At 33.4% G+C, this 25,035-nt stretch overlaps 1 protein-coding gene across 5 annotated transcripts in view; it reads right to left on the reverse strand.

Annotated features, from left to right (window-relative positions):
- Positions 1-11,382, reverse strand: part of LOC127850375 (uncharacterized) — a 15,681-nt gene extending 4,299 nt beyond the window's left edge. Inside the window, exons 1-11 of one of the 5 annotated variants that reach the window (XM_052383356.1) lie at positions 10,791-11,382; positions 9,346-9,484; positions 8,595-8,855; positions 8,030-8,109; positions 7,839-7,914; positions 7,386-7,481; positions 6,135-6,196; positions 4,956-4,987; positions 3,087-3,265; positions 2,253-2,314; positions 352-383 (exon numbers count right to left, since the gene is read on the reverse strand). In XM_052383356.1, coding sequence (XP_052239316.1) covers positions 352-383; positions 2,253-2,314; positions 3,087-3,265; positions 4,956-4,987; positions 6,135-6,196; positions 7,386-7,481; positions 7,839-7,914; positions 8,030-8,109; positions 8,595-8,855; positions 9,346-9,484; positions 10,791-11,237 — 1,466 coding nt within the window. In that variant the 5' untranslated portion in view covers positions 11,238-11,382. Of the gene's footprint in view, positions 1-351; positions 384-2,252; positions 2,315-3,086; positions 3,269-4,955; positions 4,988-6,134; positions 6,197-7,385; positions 7,482-7,838; positions 7,915-8,029; positions 8,110-8,594; positions 8,856-9,345; positions 9,485-10,790 lie in introns of all 5 variants that reach the window. The other 4 variants (XM_052383357.1, XM_052383354.1, XM_052383359.1 and 1 more) reach the window with 4 other exon arrangements.
- Positions 11,383-25,035: the final 13,653 nt, after the last annotated feature.

A 25,035-nucleotide genomic window follows, 5' to 3' on the forward strand; every position in this document is an offset into this window, starting at 1 on the left:
GACATTGACTTTGAAAATCCATAAAACTTTGCCAGCTACTACCAAAGCTAGATATTAAAATGGTCGCCGTAAATATGGGTTATTCAAAAATGGAAACTTGGTTATTTAAATTATGTTTTAAAATATCAAACAGGAAAAGACTACATACGCGTCGTCACAAAATTCTCACCTCTAAGCAAACTCATATAAACGCCTAAGTCACAACTTAACATATTCAGCATATTCATAGGAAATACATCGTTTATGTAAAGTTAACTCCTGACAGAAGATAGACTGACTCTCTATAAAACAAAAGTAACTACACGTGTATGTAAATATGTCATTAAAACTGGTATGAAATAATTATTATACCTCTCTGGTCTATTTACAATGCCTGATCCACTCTGAAAAGGAAAAAACAAACACAGACATTAACAATAAGTTCCAACTAACGTGACTAATTTGACATTACGATTTTCGGACCAAATAATAAGACGTATTTTTGGGTCTCCGTTATTTGATCCGCTAAAATTGCTACTGATAGAGCGTCCAGCGTATGATGACTTACAAAATAGTGATAACGTTGATACAACGTAATATAAAATCTGATTATGTAAACCAAATCAAGTCAACTTTTTCATCAACTTAATTCCTGAATGTATGTCAAATATATGCTATAGCTTTGTATACTTTCGAACAGATTATGTAAAAATCTTGGTGATGATAATCCTGATAATATGCAACGGTTATTGCTATTATTTTACTTGTGTTTTTCGCATGGAATATTTTTTACGGAGCATTATGCGTGCAAGAAACCTACTACAAAATGGTTGTTAGTAAGAAACGTCGTAAAATAAATCTAACTAGAGCTTTGTCACAGACGTGACAAATATCCCCACATGCCGCATGGACACAGAATATTTTGCATGTTGTCTTCACGAAAAACAGCGGACACCATGCTCAATGTTTTAAACGCACTAAATGACCCCGTGAACTAGATTTCGACCCGGCATGGCCCATGTTCGAACTTGGCCTAGTCATCATCTAGATACAACGTCTGACCAAGTTTGGTGAAGCTCGGATGAAAACTACTTGGATAAGAGAACGAACACCATGCTTAATGTTTAAAACGCACTAAATGACCCCGTGACCTAGATTTTGAACCTGCATGGCCCATGTTCAAACCTGGCCTAGACAACATCTAGATACAACTTCTGACCAAGTTTTGTGAAGCTCGGATGAAAACTACTTGAATTAGAGAACGGACACCATGCTCAATGTTTAAAACGCACTAAGTGACGCCGTGACCTAGTTTTTGACCCAGCATGACCCATATTCGAAGTTGACATAGACAGCATCTAGATACAACATCTGAACAAGTTTGGTGAAGATCTGATGAAAACAACTTGAATAGAGAGCGGATATTTAATACGGACCGACAGACCGACCGAAGACAAGCTCACTCCTTTATACCCCCTTAAACTTCGTTTGTAGGGGTATACAAATCTTAGAAGCAAACCATAATTTTATGCTATGTTGCCAGTAGGTTATGCTAATGCAATCAACCAAATTTGTGCCTGAATCTAAATAAATATTCGGTGAATTTATTGCGCAAACGTTTTTCAATTTTTAAAACTGTAATAAGATTCGAATGTGTACGTGAATGAACTAGAACATGACTTTGCAAACTTGCAGGATAGAAACTGATATGTTCGTGATTTTCTAATGGTATGATGATTAGGTTACAAAACTCTCATTAGAAGCAGTAAACATAGATTTCAAAACACGTTATGCTGTACATATGTTGTTTGTTTGTTTTGTCACAGCGCTTACTGAAGTATTCATAACGAATAAAAAGGAAGACTGACACACTGTTCGAAAAACATACGAGCGCTTTCACCAAGATCGACTTGTATTTAAGGTTCTCGTCACGGTAGATATTAAAAAAATACAATAACAATCCTCTTGAAAGTAACATTGAAAAGACCATGGTAATGGTTATCTTGATGATGGAGGTGATGCTAATGATGATAAAGACGACTACGATGATCATTTCTACGATGACGCCGATGATAATAGTAATGACGACGTTGTTGATATATCGATTATGCTATTGATGTCGCTTCGAGGTAGGTACCACTCTTAGTGATGATATTGTATTGAATATGCGGGATTATGTAGTGGTCATCAATCACGCACTTACTACCGGTACTTAAATAACAACTACACTGCATTTGAACTATAAGTTTATTTGAAAACTCTAGACAACATACCTCATTATCCATGCCTTCACTTTGTCTAACGCCGCTGTCCCGTGTACCTCCACGAAGGCTACCTGTATTAAATTTTAATAATGTATATATTAACATGACAATAATGAATTATGTACTGGCATTATCAATAAACTGAATTACAGAAAACATGTAGGCAATTGTACGTGTATCACATGTACGTAAGTGACTTCGGTAAAATCAGATGGTTATCCGTACATATCTTTCTAAATACAGAATATAAAATAGCACTAATTAAATTATATATTGAACACATAAATATGCTAACTTCTTAGACTTTAAGATATATTTGACATACGTTAGCAAACTATGCTTCATATCATAAATGAGAATATCATTTGTATTTAATTCGCTACGTTTACTTGCTCAATATATCATCAATTTATCAGGTCACTGTGACAGATATAATATCTTTGATTGACATAATAAATTAGCATTTTCATATCTGAAAGATAACGTAAACATAAGCATCAGACATTTCTTGGTTCATTTCAAAGAAATAAAAAACATATTGCATTGGACAATTCGTTTCTGAAGAATTTATTAATAATAAACGTGTATATGTACCGATGAACTGCAATGGATTTCCTTATGTACAAATTATAGTCTTGAACACATATGCGACGGAAATAGATGTGAAATCGACATAGGAGCAACGTTACTGTTATATCTCTGTTAAAATACGTATAGCCCATTAACGGTTATGTTATGTGTATGTTATGATTTTCTTGCTTGTTTCTTTATTATATTTTTTATTTCATGTTTGATTAACCGTCTATGCCAACAGCTTACATTCGAATTGAGGCAAGAACACACCTTTTGTTTTTGACCTTTTTCTTGTCAGGTCGGGTGCGGATGACGATTGATGTAGGTTTTCCACTTTCACGTGCACGTCATCGTCACATGGTTCGTCGTATTGAATGGTCTTCTTAGACCCAACTCTTGGTATGAGTGGTAGTGGCTCGATGCTGCAGTAGCGTGCACTCATGGATAGACTGCTAGAAACGAAAGATCAATAAAGGATACCATTAGTGAATACTTATAACGTTGGAATGTCAAATAAATTTCTGAATGATACTAAAAAGGTATTTACAAGTAAATCACAGAGATTACTTTGACATTGAAAAAGTGTTATGAGTCTCGTGGTAAATGAAATCTTCTGAATGACGGGAACCTTTAATGACAATTACTCCTTCAAAAGGTCTAGCAGATAACACCCATTAAATTGACATTTGAGTGAGAAATTGAGCAACATTGACCAACATGACTTGCTCATGCCCTCTGCTAATTGTGTTGATGCCCTTTCCATTTTAGTCAAGTATCACAGATATCATTCAACGGTTATAAGGGATATAGAGCGGGCATGACAATGGAGGCTCATACAATTGATATTGAAGTATGACCTTGAACTTAAGCCGGACTGACTGACTATTGCCTCCTGTACATAGTCATAATGCTCTAAAATGTGATGCACTATACAGAAGTAAAACTCCAGTTGCTCCAGCAGTATTGCATTCCTATTATACACACGTTCATGGTCCTTTATTGATGGCAAGTAACCAATGGCCAAAAAAAAACAAAACGAAACAACATACATACATAGTCGAATAAAGCTGGGGTTACCGCATTTGAACGGTCAATGCTAAGCACTGGGTGTTTAAACCGGTTTTGAGCGCTCAACCTCACACTCGGCCCAGCAATATTCATGATACATATAAGTGTAAATAAAGTTTAACCTCATAGCATTTCAACTCGAATGAAACAATAGTAAAAGGGAATTAAAAATCATTGGATTTAATTACCATTTATTTACTCAATGATAGGAAGGAGACCAGAAGAACAGAGTTAAAACATTTTTTAGGAACGATAAAATGAAATTACGAACAAGTGTAAACCACATCCCTTCTTTGTACATTTTTTTTTAATTTGAATATAGCATCATATAGTTAATATTTAAGATCACCATCGTGCAAATACAGGAACAAGCAGCAATATTCATGAAAATCTGTTCAAGTGTAAATGAGATGAGATGGCGACTCAAACTTGGTACCGTGAATTAGGACATTGACATTAATCGGCATAACTGACTCATATCTTCTGCACATCGTCTCAAGGCCATCAACATCTAAGCAAAGTTTCAGGACAATTTTTTTTTAATTTCCGGAGTGGAGCGGAATCAAAAGTGTTACGGACAGACGGATGGACGGACGGACGGAGGTAGTTGTTACAATCCGCCCCCCTTCGGCGGAGGATTAACAAAGTGAAACTCCAGATTCAACCAAAGTAGATTGGTGGTAAAATGCAATGCAATGTTTATTATTCAAGCTTAACAAAACATTACGGGATATAAATTTTGAAAACGAACAGAGCGTGTGAAATGCCAAAATAAGATATATAGGCGTTTAAGAATTTAAGACTTAGCAATAAAACATCACGAACATTGTTTATATAATTTATGTTTATAATATGACAAAGACAAAGCTTTGATCCGCTTCTTTAAAAAAGAGTCACCTTTAATCTTACTCCTATCAACAAAGAAGACACATTAACTCAATTTCAGCATTCTCATAAGAAACAGATCGTTTATTTTATGATTATTGAAAGACAAATAAACTAACTCAAAACAAAAGTAACTACAAATGCATGTCAATAAGTCATATAAAACATAGGGATAAGTTATCATACCTCCTTTGTCGATTAACAATTCCTGATCCACTCTGAAACAAAACAGCACTTGTAGATTAAAAAAACTTCCTGTTAATGTGAGTGGTCTGACACTATGGTTGTCGGACAGAATAACAAAAGTCAACTTTTGGCCCACGTTATTTTATTCACTAACATTTCTTCTTTTAAAACGTATCGCGTATTAAGGACAACATGGTCATTACTTAAATGAAATGTTTGATAAAACTCTCAAAATATCAACACAGTCAAGTAAACTGTTAAAATGCGTGTATTTCTACTATTTGCTACATGATAGTATATCTTCGATTAGAATATGTAATCATACATACCGTTTTTAATAATCATTGCTACTCATGGAATGTTTATTGTAAGTTTGCATCGCATAATTCTCACGCTGCATAATGCGTGAGTAAAATCTAATTTTGTTGTTATGTGTTATGTAACAAATGTGTTGTTATTCACGTTCGTCGTGAAATAAATTAAACAGTTTAACAAGCCTAACATATAATAATACGATGTTGCAAGGAGATTTTAAGTAAGGTCATGTCAACTAAAAAACGTAAGCCTCAATCTAAATAAATGTCAAAAACTGTTATGTGTCTGTAAATATGTTTATGTTTATAAAACTGTAATACGATTCAAATGTGACGTAAAATATGTTGTTTACCTGATATTAAGGTAACAATCAAATTTAGCTTTTGCAACAGTATGTAATTATAACAGTAAAACGATCTAATTCAAAACATGTAATGATATACATCTTTTTTCTTATTAAACACTTCCTGATGTATTTACAACCATACAGAAGGAAGACTAACATGCCGTTCGAAAACCGTGCACGTGATTTCTCTTATCACATTTCTGCTCGTTTGCTGTTGAAAATGCATTAAATGTTTTTGTTACGATGGGTACGTCACAAAAGTAATACTACTCATGAAAGTTATCTTTATATTGTTAGAATGATCCTTTAAACAGTGATCATGATTATAATGTTAATGATAACGATGATCAAAACAGCGATGATGATGTCTACAATGATGTCGATGATAATGGCGATAAAAAATACAAAGTTATTAATATTGTTGCTGTTATTTGTGACGCCTTCGATGATGGTAGCATTTTAATAAGATATTGACTGCATTCAAACAATACGATTATAAAAACGTATATATGATATACCCCATTCTCCGTGCCTTGGCTGTGTCCAACGCCGCTGTCCCGTGCACCTCGATAGAGGCTGGCTGTATAAAGTCGGTAAACTGATTACATACAAATGGCTAAAATGAATTATGTTATGGCTGTATCAAATAACGGCATTAACGAAAACAGATCTGTAATAAAGTTTGCGCTGCGTTTGACTACATGCCGGTAATATTAAACTTATATCACGTTGATGTAAATGACTTTGGTGAGACCCGATCGTTTTCCGAACAGATCTTCCTCATTGAAAACTAGACCATTTGCACTTATGAAATCATATATTGAAACATGTAAATCTTGTTTGACAACAATTACTTCAATGAATGTGTGACATTCATACAAAATATTAACAAATAGTGCTTAATATTATTAATGAAACACACAGCAACATGTTAACTGCAAGCACCTAGCGTTCAGTTGCGAAGAAGACACTCTTTTAAATATGCGACACCAGGAACAATTACTTGATACTGCTGTTAATACAAACATACTTAAACATATTTAATATTGCAAAACATGATAACTAGATATGCTAAGATAGCGTTTGTCGTAGAAGTTTATGTTTCGTTTCATAATATATAGGTTAAAAGTGAAATTTCAATATGGATATTTACATTCGGTATCGCGGGATTATGTTACATAAACCTGAAACAAGACACTATATATCTATAGAGTTATTTGCTAAAGGAAGTGTTTAGGATTCAAACCGACCAAAGAAATTAAAACCTCCATGAAAGCGGAATTTTATATAGTGTTTAAAGCAGAATTTTGTCGATGTCAATTATATACGAATAGGTATTCAACCGATAATGAAAGTGTATTGGCAAAAGAAATTGATCGAACAGTACATTTTGTTTATGTAAACATTATTTTTTTTTATCGCAAATCATTTAGACAATTTAATTCACAACCTATAGAATCCCTACATACCTCCTTTCGTATGCTTATAAAATCCGTTGTATAAAATTAAACTCTATGTAACGCTTTGTAAGAAATCTAATCTTTTTAGCTACCAAAAACGCGTGGATCTGTATATGTTAAAGTTAAAGTACAAAACAAGCAAACAGTTGAACTTTGTCTTTGTCTTGAAATAATAGGTTATGGAATACATGAATTATAATAGCATACATTGTACGGAATGGACTTTAAGATGGACATGCTGTTCATTTTATTTTGTAGGTGAATAGAGAGAATGGTGTGTGTGATAATTTTTCGTAGCATGGAACATACAACATGTCGGGGGCATACTTCCATGACGGGATCGCAAGGAATTGGACCGAAAATCAGGAGGACACGATGTTCGCTGTCGATTTCCATTTCTATATTCTGGACACAAAATAATGACATGTGTTGTCTATGATTGAAATGATTGAATGTGAGAAAGCCTCCAGTATGTGCATTTAATGTAATGTCTTTGTGACATACGATATTTACTATCAAATGAACATACACTTGATATATATTTCAATATAATAAACAGGTAAAAAAAGGAGAATATGATTGTTACTGAGTACTTTGCTTGCAATATAGATAAATGTTAAACAAAACATTTATATCAAATAAATGTTATTCTTATAAAACAGCGTTTTAACTCTTTAAATGTATTTAATGAGGGTGAATTTTAATATGTGCTTTTAAATCGACATCTCACTTCATATGTTTAACATGTGGTATTTTACTCACCTGAACTGTTTCTGGAAAGTGGGGATCGCAATTCATGATCATCATCTGATGAGCTTTCAGAATGTTGTTTGGGTAACTGAAACATATTTGAGACAAGTTTTGTTTTATTTGATCTTTATAAAATTTTACTGAAAATGTTCATAACACGTATATGATGAAAGTATTTTTCATAACAAATTGTATAACTTTACCTCCTTTTCTTGGTTTATTTGCCCAAAGGATTCCTTCAACTTTCCTGATTTGCAAATTTCGAACAAGGATTTTCCGCCACCTATAATTCAATTATTAATAATTTACGTATTATTCACATAAATAACACAAACTCGCCTTCTTTATGCTTTTGATACAAATAAACTTCTGAAATATGAATATAACAACGTGATATAACTCAAACTGACAACCAAAGTGCACAAACTAGACTTCTTTATGCTTTAGGTACAAATACACTTCTGAAATATTAACATAACAACGTTATATAACTCAAACTGACAACCAAAGTGCACGAACTCGCCTTCTGTATGCCTTTGATACCTTTACACTTCTGAAATATGAACATAACAACGTAATAGAACTCGAACTGACACCCGCAGTACACAGACTCGCCTTGAGTATAAATATGCAATCTAAATCAGCAGCATAATCACTAGTATGTCCTACTAGCAGAGAATAAGCATGCAAAGATAAATATAAATTTAAAGTGATAAAATACATTCGTTTAAAGATTGCTTTCGCTTCTCAAGACGAACAGACGTATACCTCCATAATTATTTCGCAAGTGTAAGAGTGTCTCAACAATGGATGAAGGCTTCGAAATGAGAAGCTTAGCCAACTCCTCGTCAACGGCATCTTCTGTCGTTTGCAGGAGTGTGGCCAGAGACGTTAACGGACGTTTATCCATCGCCACTGAAATCGCATTGATTGCTTTCTTCAAGTCTACTTCACAGACCTTCAAGATTTCAGATCCTATGTCTTGACCATCGCAGAGTACAGAAATACGGTTGTCGCCACTGGGAAGATCTGTGGATAAAAGGGCATTTGTGTTATCTGCTCTTTAACGTGTTGTGTCAAAATAATTAAACCATACATTTCTTTTTTTACTTCGATCAATCAATCCGTCAAACCTTTCGATACTAATGATTATGAAATGAAAAGGTACATTTATAAAACAAAATAGGTTAAGTACATACGTTTGTGAAACCAGTGTATGTACTTTCGAAAAAAGGTGGTTCATGTATAAAAAACATGCTTTAATTGTATGATAACCGAAAGCTGTTGCGTTTCATAAGAAAGAAACAAACACATGTTAAATGTTCCAAACAAATGATAGCTTATACAGGCTTTAACGCATATTTGATTTGGGAAAGCCTTCATTAAGTTATTGTAGAAAACGATGATACCAACGTAAATGTTATGGAAAAAAATTAAACGCATGTATCAATCTACATTGTGTTCAAACTAGTAGAATATAAAGGTGTTTACTTAAAAATAGAAACTTTAAACATCGTACATCCAGTATGGAATGCCCAGACGTTCGTGTGGACACGCGTAGCCGGAAGCTCTTTGTCAGAATGTCGCACTACAACTTTCTGGAATAATTGCTGCTCATTTTCCTCCTCAAACATCACGATTATTACCTCTGCCGGCATCTGAAATATTGATGAAACATCGACGGCCAAAAATGCCACAATTGGAAACCACCATTTATTTTAATTTCAGTATTTGGAGAACAGTAATATTAATATGCTTCAAGTCAAGACAACTGAGCTTCTGTTCTGCAAAAATAATTTTAATTCGGCAAACCTCGTCGTTATATTATTCTAAGCCTTGCCTGATATATTACATCAGGTGGTAACCTGTTATTCTATATTTATCATACCACCGCATTGATATCTGCCTGATATAACGTTGCCTGATATATTTTTTATATAATGGTCAACATGAAATTCTTTTATCAGTCAATGTTTGGAGTTTCGTGGGATTTGCAATCAAGTCAACAATTTCTATCAACATGAATCAGGTTCAACAAAACAAACAATTTGATACCAAGAACGTACATATTTTATTCTAGTTTAAAGTCATAAATCACAAAAAAGTTTATTTTTTAAAATTCACCACAGTCCGCACTACATTAGTTAAATGACGTCATCAATGGGACAATAAATCTTAAATATCGATAAAGTCATTGCACTCACAAGTATTGCACAGAAAGTATAGACAAATGATAACTGCATGCTAATCTTCAACTATTTTAACAAACGATTTAACACGCGTATGTCAATATTGAAACCATCAAAATGTCAATTTCAATACACATCTCCAAAATGGCGTCTCCAAACTATTCGGTGAACTGTGTTCTTCGATTAAATTTGTCGCTGCAGTCCATTCCTGATCTCCAATTCAAGACGTTTATAATTAAAGCGGGTGTACTCTTCCCATTCGTAGTGCAAACAACAGTTTTTCTCTATTCGATGTTTAAAATAAGCGATTATTCGTGTCGTCTTTTCGAACGCCGGTGCTACATGTACGATAACGTGTAAAAGCCGGATCGACAAAATCAGCGGGGATCCGTACATTTTAAATATATAAATAATGTTTTGCAGATTTTTTGGAAAATGTGGTATGATAAACAGAAAAACAGGTTACTGTCCCATCGTTTTTGTAATATATCAGGCTCTGCACGAATAAAATAACGGCTCGGCAAGCCTCGCCGTTATATTATGCTTAGCCTCGCCTGATATATTACAAAACGGTGGGACAGTAACCTGTTATGCTCTATATATCTGAACAGCGATTTAAAAAATATATAGTAAGTAATTTAAAGAAAACGAAACTTGGTCAATAGAAGTATCATATGTAATTTAACACGTACCAAACATGAAACAATCGTTCAAGTTATAACAAACATACAAGCAAAGGGCAATCAATATTTTGGATAAACGTTTTGCTACTTACATATATAATATCTGGCTTGACTATAAATCGGTTCGCCTGTAGAGGCACACACGTCCCATCAAATTGTTCCACACAAGCTATTACATCATCACGAACTTTGTTATATTCAGTTGTGCTATATCTAGCAACTGAGGAATAGCGATCGCAGATCATGCCACAATAATTGTCCACGGAATCAATTTGGCTCTGTTGACATGAAAAAAGAATTTTTACATTGGACTGATGATCAAACAATTTTTCCAGAACCTCTTTTTTAATCTTCGGTATCTCTGTGCAACCCTTAGGCGTCAAAATTACCAATATGACGTCATTTTCTTCGCTGTCAACGTGCAGATGTACGTCAGTAAATGACACAATCTTAGTCTCACATTTTCCAGTGAGGTCTTTATTTAAACGATCTACGATATTTTTACTGTCGGGGGCGCACACAACCAACACGCGAACCATTTTGTTAAGCCTTTTAACGTAACGTCAACACAGTTAAATCGCAGTTCACAAACTACGTTATTCGGTTTAACCGCAAGTGAACATTGTTAGACATGGTTTTACACGGATATATATTGAGCGACTGATGCTGAGTGTATACAATGAGGGTAGTTTAACACAGTAACAATCAGGAAGTTGATGTCATACACTATTCGTATCGGTTATCGCTATCTGTCGTTATATATATTGTTTATTTTGATTAGTTCAGTTGTATTTTAATCACAGCAAGGTTTTAGTGCATCCAAATAACGTTTAAGAAGTATTTCACCTATCATACGTTCCTGCGATTTGATTACAATTACTTCTTTTAAATTGGCACAAATAAACACATTTTTACCAATTATTGTGTTCTTAATGTTATGCAATTCAAAAAGGTAGACATAACATATGGTGGCGCACAGTAAAACAATATTTAAAAAAACGAATCCATCACAATCTGGACATATTTTACAATGAACGAGAGTGTTTACCGCAAACAAGTTAATTAAGCGTAAACCGAAATGAAACAGTCCAAGATCTTAAAATAAGCTATTGTTACTATTTCACAATTGTGTCACACCGGTCTTACTGACCTGTGTGAATGTGCCATAAGCATTGCGGGAAACGGACTCTTTTCCATCATGGCGTTGGCAAACATAATAAACACGGAAGTGAAAAATGGTAATTAATTATTATCAAAAACAGGCCCCATCAAACCGGGCCAGCTGTAATATATATTTGGATGCATTGTGTGCTTCAAAAGGAGCCACTTTTCATATCAGTCTATTGTTTGTAAGAATCACTGAACACGTAACTTAGACTAACTAAACACGTTGCAAGACTGAAATCTGTATCTTCGAAATAGTAAATAAATCTAAATCATAAATAAATATTTATAATTAAATACCTGCTAAAATTTGAGAACGTAAACGATTTAAAATAAACGCTGTGAACATTACAAGGAATCTTACATGTAGGCCTAATGTGTGGGAGGATTAATCAGGGATAAAATAAATGGAGTTCGAAGGATCTAACATTTTGAGGAGGACGTAATGGTATCTAAGACATTTGGCACTTTCATATATTTATTTAGTAGATACTGAAAATCCTGAATGTGCTAATTGCAACATCTAAGACGAGCAGGTGAGATTTTTACAGCTTTATTTTTCTTGACATAATATTGTATGTTTTCCATTTATATGGCGCTCAATTTTAGCTCGGCTGTTTTCGGGGAAAACCCTAGGTATTGTCATAGACAGCTCGTCGTCAGACGTCCGCGTTGTGCTTAAACCTTAACATCGGCTCTAAAATTAAAGTGCTTCCACCTATAACATGATTGAAACCTCACATGTATATGCACCTTGATGATTTCTACACACCACACCCATTTTGGGGTCACTCGGTCAAAGGTCAAGGTCACCAACCTCTAAAAAAATTTTTAAAATAAATTTCATGTATTCAAAACTGCACTGCAGCCTAGCTTGATACCCATTATGTGGTGCTCTTGTTTATATATAATTTAAAAAATGTATTAATAACCAGAATAGTTGATGCATGTATAAATAAAAAGATACAGCCATGAACAGCGTGTTTTAATTTTGAATAAATATGCTGTGATTGCGTATATGCAAAACAATGAAGTCCATATATTGTTAACTGATTTTTAAAATTTTGAATGTCACACCTTACGTACGACTCCGTTTATGTACCGACACTTTATGTACCACTATCTGACACTTTATGTACCATATTTATAATATAAAGAGATAACTAATTTAATATGAATGTGTGTTATTGATGAAATGTATTTTGTGTGGTAGTATTTATGAATTTAGACTTATATATTGGCCATAGGTTTTATACTTTGTCAGATTGTCTAAGTGTCACTGAGTGTCTTAGTTTAATTTATTAGCCCAAGTACATGTAGTACTTTATAAATGATTTATTAGTCTTACCTGAAATTGAAGTAAATTATAAAAAGTCATGATTTTTCTCTTATCTTATCCTGACTAAGGATTATAAAGTCTAAAATGTTTGTATTATATTGTATAATTGAAATGTGATACTTTGAAGAGAAGAGAGAATGACCTTAATGTTCAAACCGTAAAAAATTAAATTATTTCCTTCTTTAGACTTCAATCATGTTAAGAGAATGACCTTAATTCATTAGGACTACTATGAATGAATGGACAATAACACCTTTATTTTATGTAGGTGGTACGTAAAGTTTCAAAGTACCGGTAGTACATAAAAGGTCTGGTACATGTACATAAGGTGTTACACCCTAAAATGTTCATGGTATCAGTGTTTCAATATTGTAGTGTTTCTTATTATGTATTTCTTAGGTTGTTTTGTTTCAAATTTCAAATTTGCATTTATTTTAAAGCATTTTCAGTCATTTTGTGAATTCCATGTTTTTTGTAATAAGGTGAATTATGTTGCACATGGCGTCAAATATTAATTCATGGTCGCTATGGTGTAGAGAATGTTGTCCGCTGGGCGTGGGTTCAATCAATACTCTGGGAGAGTTCTCATTATCGTCTCCATAGACAACAAGCACTGGTGTACCAAGTAGTAGTAGTAGTGGTGGTGGTTATGGTGGTGGTGGTGGTAGTAGTAGTAGTAGTAGTAGTAGTACTAGTAGAAGTAGTAGTAGTAGTAGTAGTAGTAGTAGTAGTAGTAGTAGTAGTAGTAGTAGTAGTAGTAGTAGTAGTAGTAGTAGTAGTAGTAGTAGTAGTGTAGTAGTAGTAGTAGTAGTAGTAGTAGTAGTAGTAGTAGTAGTAGTAGTAGTAGTAGTAGTAGTAGTAGTAGTAGTAGTAGTAGTAGTAGTAGTAGTAGTAGTAGTAGTAGTAGTAGTAGTAGTAGAAGTAGTAGTAGAAGTAGTAGTTGTAGTAGTAGTAGTAGTAGTTGTAGTAGTAGTAGTAGTAGTAGTAGTAGTAGTAGCTGTAGTAGTCATAGTAGTAGTAGTTGAATTAATATCATTAGTAGTAGTAGTAGTAGTCATAGTTGTTGTTCTTGTTGTAGTAGTAGATAATTAATTAATAAGGAGTAGTAGTAGTAGTAGTAAGAGTTCTAATGGTTGTGTTTGTATTTGTATTGAATTCTGATAATACAACACAATGATGCTGCTGCTAATGATGATGAATATGATAATGCTGCTGCTGATTGTGATGATGATTATATGATGGGACTTCGGTATTATAAAATTTGTGAGGTTCAAACACAAAACCTGTTGGATAATAAAACGTCTCATTTTATGACAAAAGAGCTAGATTGAAGAGTAAAAAAATAAGTATAAAATTCCCTAATAGGAAAGCTACCATTAAAGGACCATGTGGGCTTCATCAAAAGCAATGCATGAAACAGTTATATCTCTTTCAAATGCACTCAATATTGCTGTTCCAATTGATATGCTCAGAAATGCTTCTGGATGGGCATACACCAATGAGTACTTTCCTTCAGTTATTTCTTCCAAAGACACATTAACAACACTGTTGCCCTTAGCAGGAATTCCGGACGCCCCCCCCCTAAGATGTTTCCTCCCCAGACATTTCCCCCATTTTAGTTTTAGTGCTTACATTACCTCCCCCCCACCCCACAATAAATTTATAATGGTTTGGTTGTAGTATAATCTTGATTTATTATCAAAATGAATATTTTGCTTATGTAATCTTATGTAATTAACTTTTTATATGAAGCAGCTTGTTTGTTGTTTTCTTAGGATTAATCGTTCATTATTTTTGTTACACTGTTTAAGGAGTGCATGTAAATCATTAGTAAGACGTGCATGTTGGTGTACTAGAGGAATACTAGAGAAATACATGGGATATTCTCAAAATCTTACACATTATGTTTTTAATATAATTAAATAGGATCAATTGATGAATTAATTCAGTTTGAGTCAACTTGGGCTGGGTTGTGGAACTATAGTTATTTGTTGTTTTTAATCCAATTAAATAGGGTACTATGTAACTGTCAAAGAAAATATGCATTCACACGCATATAATCCAAGTAATGGATGTTACTGATATTTTCAATTTTACTAGTAGCTTATTAAGACTAATTAAAACAGAATTGGACTTTCCTTGTAAAGTATTTCATTATTAATAATATATTAATATAATAAGCTAATGTTATCAAAACATATTGATATTTTAATAATTTAACTCAATGATATTAATAATATTTAAATTTGCACCAAAAAACTAGGGCAGGTAGATAGGAAGGATTTTTTTGGAAAACCAACAGTGTTGTCAGTGTAAAATATTTGTAAAGCTTCTTCAATTTCAGTTTTACATTTTATGACCTGCAACATATTCTATGCTACTTTATTTTACTATGGTAAGTCATTGAAGTGTTATTTATTTTTCAACTATATAATGTGCTAAATCATATAATGAATTACTACCCCATTTAAAGATGACACCTAATCTAAATTCATTAATACAATAGTTATAATTGTTTTATTGTAACATACTGTTCCACTAAAAATGACCATCATAGAACATCAATGCTGTGCTTCGACTAAATTTTTCATTGATCTTAATTATTTAAAGAAATCTATCAGGCACTTATAAAAAATATATAATTAGGTGTCAAAATTTAAAAAACTGAACAAGTCAATTTGAACTTCTCTTGCAATGCAAATGGAGCCACTTGAAATATCAAATTGTTCCCATACTAGTCGTCAATATAGCTATGACATTGTGTCTATTCAAAACATGCATCAGACACACCTTCTGAAACTTTTTAAGCGGTTTTGAAAACGCTATTTCATTGCAAACTTTCGTCAATAAAGGATACATGTTGTTATACAACCGAAAGTGAAAGTACAGTTAAAAACAAATAAAATAAAGAGCGAAATTGTTGAAAACTAACGAAAATTTAAATTGATACTAACATAATACCGTAAGACTGAACAAAACAATACTTAACTTTTAAATCATAACATGAATGTTTACTTATAAAGCAAAGTCTTCATTCATCCGCGGACTTTTTTGTGTCGTAGTCATAAATGCCTCCAAATGGAGGTGTGTGATGCGTCTAAGTATAGAGGTGACAATAACGTAGTGACGTCACCATCTATGTATAGAATGACTATTTCACAGCAACTGATTTAGAATCTTTTATCACAACATTTAAAGAAGCTACATTCTTAGCTATTTTAAATGGGCATGGTTTGTTTTGGGTTGATCCTGGGTTCTTAATTTGTTAAAGGAGTTGAGTTTCTATCCTTGATCAAGATAGGTTTAGATGTGTTAGGGACTCGAATATACGTGACCTTAACCTGCTTTGCAATTCCATGCTTGGTATGCAGGTCTGCATAAATAATGTCCGTACACTAGCTCCTTTCCAACTAAAGTATTTGAAACCGTTTTTCTAATTTAAGTAACAAAAAACAGGGACAGGGACCTTTACCAGGTCCAGGTCCCTATGTAAGCTACATTTTGAATGCAACAACTTTATCCAAACTCTAGTTATTCAGCGGATACTGTGTCCACTTATAAACGGTGACATTGATCTTGACCCGACAAGCAATTAATACATCCAAATGGTCTTTTTCAATCGTGCATTATACGCAAAATGTCACTATAACAAACTGAATTTGTTTACCTACAATCACATATATTAGCAGAAAACATTAATTTTGCGCATTTGGGATAAATATAGGGCAACATATAATAAGTGTAGTTATGTCAGTTTGGGCTGCTCATCGCTTGGTTAATTTGGCATGTAATCCAATGCAAGTGCGCTAATGATCTTTTGTAGACTATCTGAGTTAGAGAGCGGGCAGGGTACAATTGGCTTATTTATTTTCATTTATCGTAATTCAGGAGTGCTTAATGAGATATTGCTAGGAATTGATTGAAACTTTCTAAGATATTATGACCATTAACATTATTCGAAAGTTTTACAATGATCCATTTAAACTTTTTGAGTGAACATAAATCGTTTTCCTTGACTCCTTGACGCCAACCGCCTACCCAACCGCCCGCCCATCGCGGTAGCTGCCTTTATGAGCCCTGTTTCCTTTGAATGGTTGTATAAAAACAAAATACTGTGTTGCTGTTATTGGTGTTGTTGGAAAAGAAAATATGTTATCGCAGTATGCAACATGATCTCGAGAGTTCTTAAAAATATGTTCTTCGAGTTTTACTTTCTATTTTTTCGAACATATCATCGGATGGTTTTTAGTCCAGAACCGGAGTCGATGTGTTTCATTTATTGCTTTAAATTGGCCATCGAGTAACAAAACTTAATTATGTCTTGTTTCTTTATTTAAGTACATGTGTACATAGAATAACAAGACAACAAATAACATGCTGGCATAATTTCTTCATTAGAACAACTGTATATCCAGGGATTTTGTTATAAAAAAAACAATGCCACGTACACTTTCATAAAAAAAGTCAAAACTAAATATTAAATGTAAAATATATATACCTTCAATGTGAAAAAATTACAATGCACAGACTATATCAATTGCACAATTTTTCAAAAGGCCTTTTCACTGATGGTATAAATTATTTTAACGAAACACCCCCACTAAGTTGCTATGCTAGATAAATAGAGATTGACAAGTTACTGCCCTATCGTTCTGCAATATATCAGATGCGGCTTAGAATAAAATAAAAACGAGCCTTGCCAAAGTAATTGAAGATTGTCATTACGCCACTGTCCAGTTACTTTATTCAATTAAAATTTGCAGATACATTTGTGTTTCGTGGTTTTTGAATCGTTCGGTATACATAATACATAAAACATTATTTCACACTCCTAAATATGATATTGCTAATCTGAATGAATCACCCTTGTAAATGTCATTTACCCAGTATTTTCATCATGTCTAAAACACAGAATCAATTGCTGGTGTGAAGACGAAAGCATATTTAATCCACTTCAATTCTATTTTACAGACTATCGAACAACCAAAATTTGTATATTAAATTAACACAGCATTATACGCAATTTTCTTTTGCAGAAACAAAAATTATTGTGTGCTTTCATTGGTTACGAAAAGGCGTTCGATATATTAATCCACGACTCGTTATGAATTCAATTCATTGAATCAGGTCTTAGCTGCAAAATGATTTCACGAACAAAATGTATATATAAAATGTTAAAGGATGTATAAAACACTCAGAAATTGCCAAATTCCAACTTATTTGACGTTTCTGTTGGTGTTAAACAATGAAACCCTCTGTCACCTCTACTTTGTATACTGTCTATAAATGAAATTAAAGAATTTAATGCTGTTGATGCTACAAATGATGATTTGCATTTGCTTGCTGTGTTTATCATGTTTTTTGCTGATGATATTGTAGTTATTACTACCACCCAGTAAGTCTTCTGAATCAACGTCACTACACATACCTTAAGTCGTTTATGTGGGATCTTAAAATAAATATAAATAAAACAAAAATTTGCATATTTGAAAAACGAAAAAGCAGGTGCAACTTCTCTTGGCCAATTAACACCGAGTTAATTGAAATAGTCGATACTTGTACATGGGTATACAATTCAATGAAACTGAAAATATGTCTAATTCTGTAAAATTACTAAATGCACTTAAAGCTAATCATTATCTTGTATCTATTTTAACCGGTTCAAATAAGATGTAATCATCAAACTATACATGTTTGATTCATTAAAAGCGCCAATTTTATTGTTTGGTTCTTAGGTTTGTGGCATCTTTAACAACTCTGGTATTGATAAAGTGCATTACAAATTTGAAAAAAAATAGTATCTGTGAAAACAATCTACTTCTAACTATGGTATACAAAGTGAATTGGGTACACTTTCTTTAGCCGTTATAGTCAAGCTAAAGGCAGTGTGTTATTGGATGAGAATTGTGAGTAATCAGAATTCAATATTATATCAAGTGTTAAAGAGGCCTTTTCACAGATTTAGGCATGTATCGAAGTTGTAATTAAATGCTTTATATTGATAAATGTAAACATTGGATATAAAAAGCTCCAGTAAAAAATCAATAATAAAATTTAAAAAAAAAATCAACAGGGTTCGAACCACTGACCCCTGGAGTAAAAGTCTACCAGTTATACCACCCGGCCATCCGCGCTCATACAATGACCGTTGTATTTTATACTTTATGTAAGCAACCCTCGTAGATTCACAAAATATAACGACAGCAACAGATTTCTCCAAATTATTCAATCGTTTCGCGTTGCAACGCTTTATAATTTTCATGTTTTTATATCGTCAAAAGATGCATATTATGGCTATTTTAGAGCATGGTAAATGTTCAGTATTACTGTTTCCTTACAACAATCATAACTAAAACAAAATAAGTAAAACAAAAAATTGCGAATCTAAAACAACTTTTTTTTTATTTTGTCAATTTACCAAAACGTGAAAGGGCCCCTTTAATGGAACAGATGAATATTTTAAACAATTTAAATTGTACGAAAAAAAGTAAGGCGCCAGGTTTCAAAATAACGTTTAGACAATCTTGCTTTTGCTATATGCTAAATAATCCTGAATTAGCAGGCGACATTGAACACATTGTTAACTCAAAGACTGAAAGATCAATTTATACAAGAAAGAAATGATACATAAGCTTCACAGTCCAAAATTGAATTATGCTTAAATAAAAAAAAGCTTCGAATATGGAAAAAAAACCTTGATGTTATATCCAATGAAAATTCAATTATTCAAACGAGCAATTTCGATTAAGTTCCAATTATTATTGAAGTTGGAAGAAATCATAGAAATCCCGAGAATAGCGGATATAAACATTTTGAAATCAAAATGTATGTGAATCAAAATATAACCGTTTAATGCGTTGTCCAGTATAAAACGAATTTGTTGAAAACTATGATATAAGGACATCCTGACCTATCATATGTAATACAATAGCAATGATGTTTTGAACAAATGTTCTATGAGTTCTAGATTTAAAGTTGAATATGAGTAACATTACATATGTCAAAATATTGAGTAATAATACAACTAGTTGGATACTGATACTTTGTCACATTTCTTTTTATGTCCCCCACCACTATAGTGGGGACATATTGTTTTTGTCCTGTCTGTTGGTTTGTGTGTTTGTTTGTTTGTTTGATTGTTTGTTTGCGCCAACTTTCACATTTGCAATAACTTTTGCAATATTGAAGATAGCAACTTGATATTTGGCATGCATGTGTATCTCATGAAGCTGCACATTTTAAGTGGTGAAAGGTCGAGGTCAAGGTCATCCTTCAAGGTCAAAGGTCAAATATATAGTGTCGCATAATTGGTGTATATTTGATAATAATGCATGCCCTGGTTTAAGTCAGTATGACCGAAACTCATTAATTTGTTGACAGTAGACGCAGGGTTCAGTCCGTTTAAAGTGTAGATCATGACAGGATTACTAGGTTAATAGATGTTTGTTTCCGTATCGTGCATTTCAACAAATTGGTTTGATCCATCAAGTTGACATGTTTATGTAACGATACATGTATATAAGCAATGCGTTTTGGACACTAAAAAATATAAGGATTGAACACATAGCAGGTATGCTAGAGGTTTATCTTCAGAACCCAACCCCAAGTGGGGTGGGGTGGGGTCCTGTCTGAATGGATTTTGACGGATTTTGTCAAGTCTTGGAAACGTTGTTAGTTACTTAAACAATTACCTGGACTTGGAAATATTTCATAAACAACTAATTTAAAGAATTATATGGACTTGGAAACATTATGTTAACAATTGAATAAAGAGCAAAGAACTATCCATCGAGTTTAGTTATGTATGTGTTATGGCACAATAGCTTCAAAGCGGTGCAAAATGGGAACATAGTGTTTCTGACACACACATATCTTGTTATAAACGGGTAATTATTTATTTGGCCATAGGCAGAATACTGGATTTCTAATAGACTATAAAACAATGTTGAATCTTTTTCCACCGGAAATGATGATTTAAAGTCGAATACGAGTAACATTACATATGTCAAAAGATTGAGTAATAATATAGAGAATATTATGTGAGTTTGGGATTAAGATCAAGTTTATCATGCGAGGCTTAGAACCGATGTAGCGCGAGGCTTGCCGAGCGCTATTATGGTTCGTGCCGAGCATGATTAACTTGATCTTTATCCCAAACTCACATAAAATTCTATTTATCTTATTATTTCTACCCTATTTTCAATTATTAATTGTCAAATATCGCATTTGTTGACGATTTTGTTTTTTTTGTTGTTAACAAGAACAGATTCTCCAATTTTCGGAAAAACCCTAATCTGATCTAAAAATAGCGATAGTATAAAGCTCATGTTTATACGATCGTTGTTATACTATCGATTTTCATCTGGTAATAGGATAAAAAACTAGTTTGATACTGACCAATATGCAAATAAATCTGGTGTAGCAATTATATAAACTCGTATCACAGCGTACTTCTCTTAAATTTCGACGGCGTATAGAGCAAGTATGTACGTATGTCAATGAAAACATTTTATTTTCACAACCTAATAATATAACCGAGGAGTGCAGGGATTTTCCAACAGCGCAAATGACTGCGTGTTCGACAGTACATAAACAAATTATGTCAATTGGTTAACAACTAATAGTAGTAGTAATAGTAGTAGTAGTGGTGGTGGTGTTGCTAGTAGTTTAAGTAGTAGTAGTAGATGTAGCAGAAATAGTAGTATTAGAAGTAGCAGTATTATGATAGTAGTAGTAGTAATATAAATGCTAGTAGGTGTAGTTATAGTTTTGTACATCTGAATACTAGTTAAAAGTTGTATGTACCCATGCTACCATTCATTTGAAGTTGATTTTGAGTTGTTCCCCTTGAAGTTTAGTTGGTTGAACAGTGTCATCACTTTGGAATCACTTCATGTTACTTTCATTTAACAATATGTAGCAATATCGACTTTAATAATTAAACACTCAGTCATAATCGGTTACGCTGTTAATTTTAAATATTTTAACATGTGTTTATTATGTGTTTATAGGATGAAGTAGCCGATCCTAATGTCAATGTATATATTACAACAAACTACACACTATAGCGACGTTCAGCGATCGGCAGCACTCGCCATAAAAGAAAGGTGTTATATATTTAAAATAATGTTTACGAAGCAAGACACTCCTTAACATGCTATGAAGAGGACAACGACAACAAGCGAGGCATGGTATTGTAATGTGCATGGAGGTTAGAGGGTTAGGGTAAGGGTTAGGGTTAGGGGTCGGGTTTGGGTAAGGGTTAGCCTTAACTCTAACCCTAACCCGACCCCTAACCCTTACCCTAACCTAACCATAACCCAGAGATATCTCCCGCAATACCATGCCTCGCTCGTTGTCGTTGTCCTCTTCCCATTTTTAAAAGGGTAGTTTATGACAGAACGTGCATTAATGACGACCTTCCAGGAGAAGGTGTACGCAGACGTTATTTGTGTAACATCGCATAGATCAATATAAATGCACGTTTTAGCATTTGATGGATTCATATATTAGGTTAAATGCTGTCACGGAATTATATAGAAATGGGCATTATTACTCGTGCTGTTTATCAACTGCCAAGTACATCTAAGAAAACACTTCTTTTATTGATCATTTGATATTTCAGAGTGGTTTTTCATTATGTCATAAAACCCAAATATTATGGAATTGAACTACTCAATAAATTATTCGATGATTGAAGTCAGTTTAAAATTTCGTTTCATGCCCAATTATTGTATATCCTTTTCATGAGACACCAACCGCCGTGTAGTACATATTGCTTCACATCGCACACTAAAATGCACATGGTTGTTTAGTAATACTTATGTCCGTCTTTGTTCATTTTGTGAATACCTGGAACTATTGATTAGTATACGTTTAACGTTTCAACTTAATGTCTTTAATATAGATTATATCGAATGCCTAAGCCTTATTAAACGCTTCCCAGTGTGTTTCATGGGTTACAAAGTTCGTGGTGTCTTTGGGTGAGATCAATAACGCTCGTGTAAAGGGGATCAAACCCGTGACCTTCCGGTCCCTGAGCTGTAGAGGGGATCAAACCCGTGACCTCCCGGTCCCTGAGCTGACGCTATATCTAATCAATTATTGTATTTATAAAACTTATGTAATGCGTCGACACTTGAAACTTCTTCGAAAAGATATTCTGGTATCCTGTTGGCAGCTTAAGCCTTGAACAAGTTGCTTTGTTTATTAAACGGATGTCTGTTCATTTATAATATCTTAGAATTAACTAAATGTGGCGTGACATTAATCATAGACGGACATTTAAAAGATCAATGCAAAATAGCTTCATTGCTTTAATTTATAAATTAGTTGAAAAGCGACACATGTGGACACACTGGCCTTTGAGGTGAACTGCAAGTGCTTTCACCCAGTGGGTAACATCTACCGAAATGCCGCACATTTCGTCGTGAGTGTTGTTTACACATATTTTCCCACTGTTTTTCTTAAATAACTATCTTAAAATGGCCTACCTACGGATAGTATTATTCCTGTTTCCAACATATATTGTAATATATATATGTATGTATACACCGATACACTGTTTTATGAATTTATTTTCCAAAATGTTCCATTTAATTTTTCGAATTAGTAATATTGCACACGAAAAAAGTAACATCATGAGTCATTGCACATGTCATATGACGCTATATATGTTCAAACATTGTCAAGATACTACGATTGCTTGCTTAAACTCGATACCCATAAATGGAATATTACAGACAAGTTTTTTGTTTATTTTCTATAAAGTCGTATTTTCAGATCCAAATTATCACCGAATGCAAGCCCTTGAAATCGAAAATACTATGTATGTGTCGTTGCGTATTTGAATCTATACGACGAGTTGAAAAAAAGCTTAATATGGCGTTCACAACTACACAAATGTTACTCCTACTACTGATACTACTACTACTACTTCTACTACTACTACTACTACTACTACTACTACTACTACTACTACTACTACTACTACTACTACTACTACTACTTCTAGTACTACTACCTAGTACTACCACAACCACAACTTACACATCTTCTACTACTGCTACTTATACTTCCACCACCACAAATGCCACCACCACACCAACACCACCACCACCACCACCGCCGCCACCACCACCACAGCCCCACCACTACCCCTAACAACAACACTTCCACAAGCACCACTTCAACCATTACCACCATACCATACCATTAATACCATAACTACAACTACTACTACAACCAACACTATTTCTACTGCAGTGTTGGGGGGATGTATATTGTATGGTTCATAAACTATACAACAATGCCAATAATCAAGTTATTAGCAATACTATTTCTGATAGATAAAACCCTACAATAAGTGTTAATTGTCCAAGTGTTTTATATTCTTCAGTGATGGGTTTTAATGATTGTTTTTGGAATAGATCCAATTGTTTTGTTTGCTATATAGATTTAAACGAGCCGGTTTTGAAAATGAAAGGGTAATATAAATTGACGATGTATACCCATTGATACTTCCGTCAAAGAACCTTTTTCATAAACAACCAATTTATCATTTGTATTCATCGTGCTATTCATTGACTCTTTCAACAAAACTGGGATTATTAATTCAAACGGATGGTTTGTTTGATAAATAGGCAGGTTAACAAGGATACTATATATTTGTTTCTACTGTCTCTAGTGTCATTAAGTAATATATATTATTTTAGGAAAAATATAAATCATGTATATTATATGTGTATTTGGATACATAGTTTTTTGACAAGTATATTAAATATAATATTATCCATGTTACTTAGTTATCTTAATCTAGACCAAACATGTTATAG

Source organism: Dreissena polymorpha, chromosome 11, assembly GCF_020536995.1.
Source record: "Dreissena polymorpha isolate Duluth1 chromosome 11, UMN_Dpol_1.0, whole genome shotgun sequence".
Lineage (NCBI taxonomy): Eukaryota > Metazoa > Mollusca > Bivalvia > Myida > Dreissenidae > Dreissena > Dreissena polymorpha.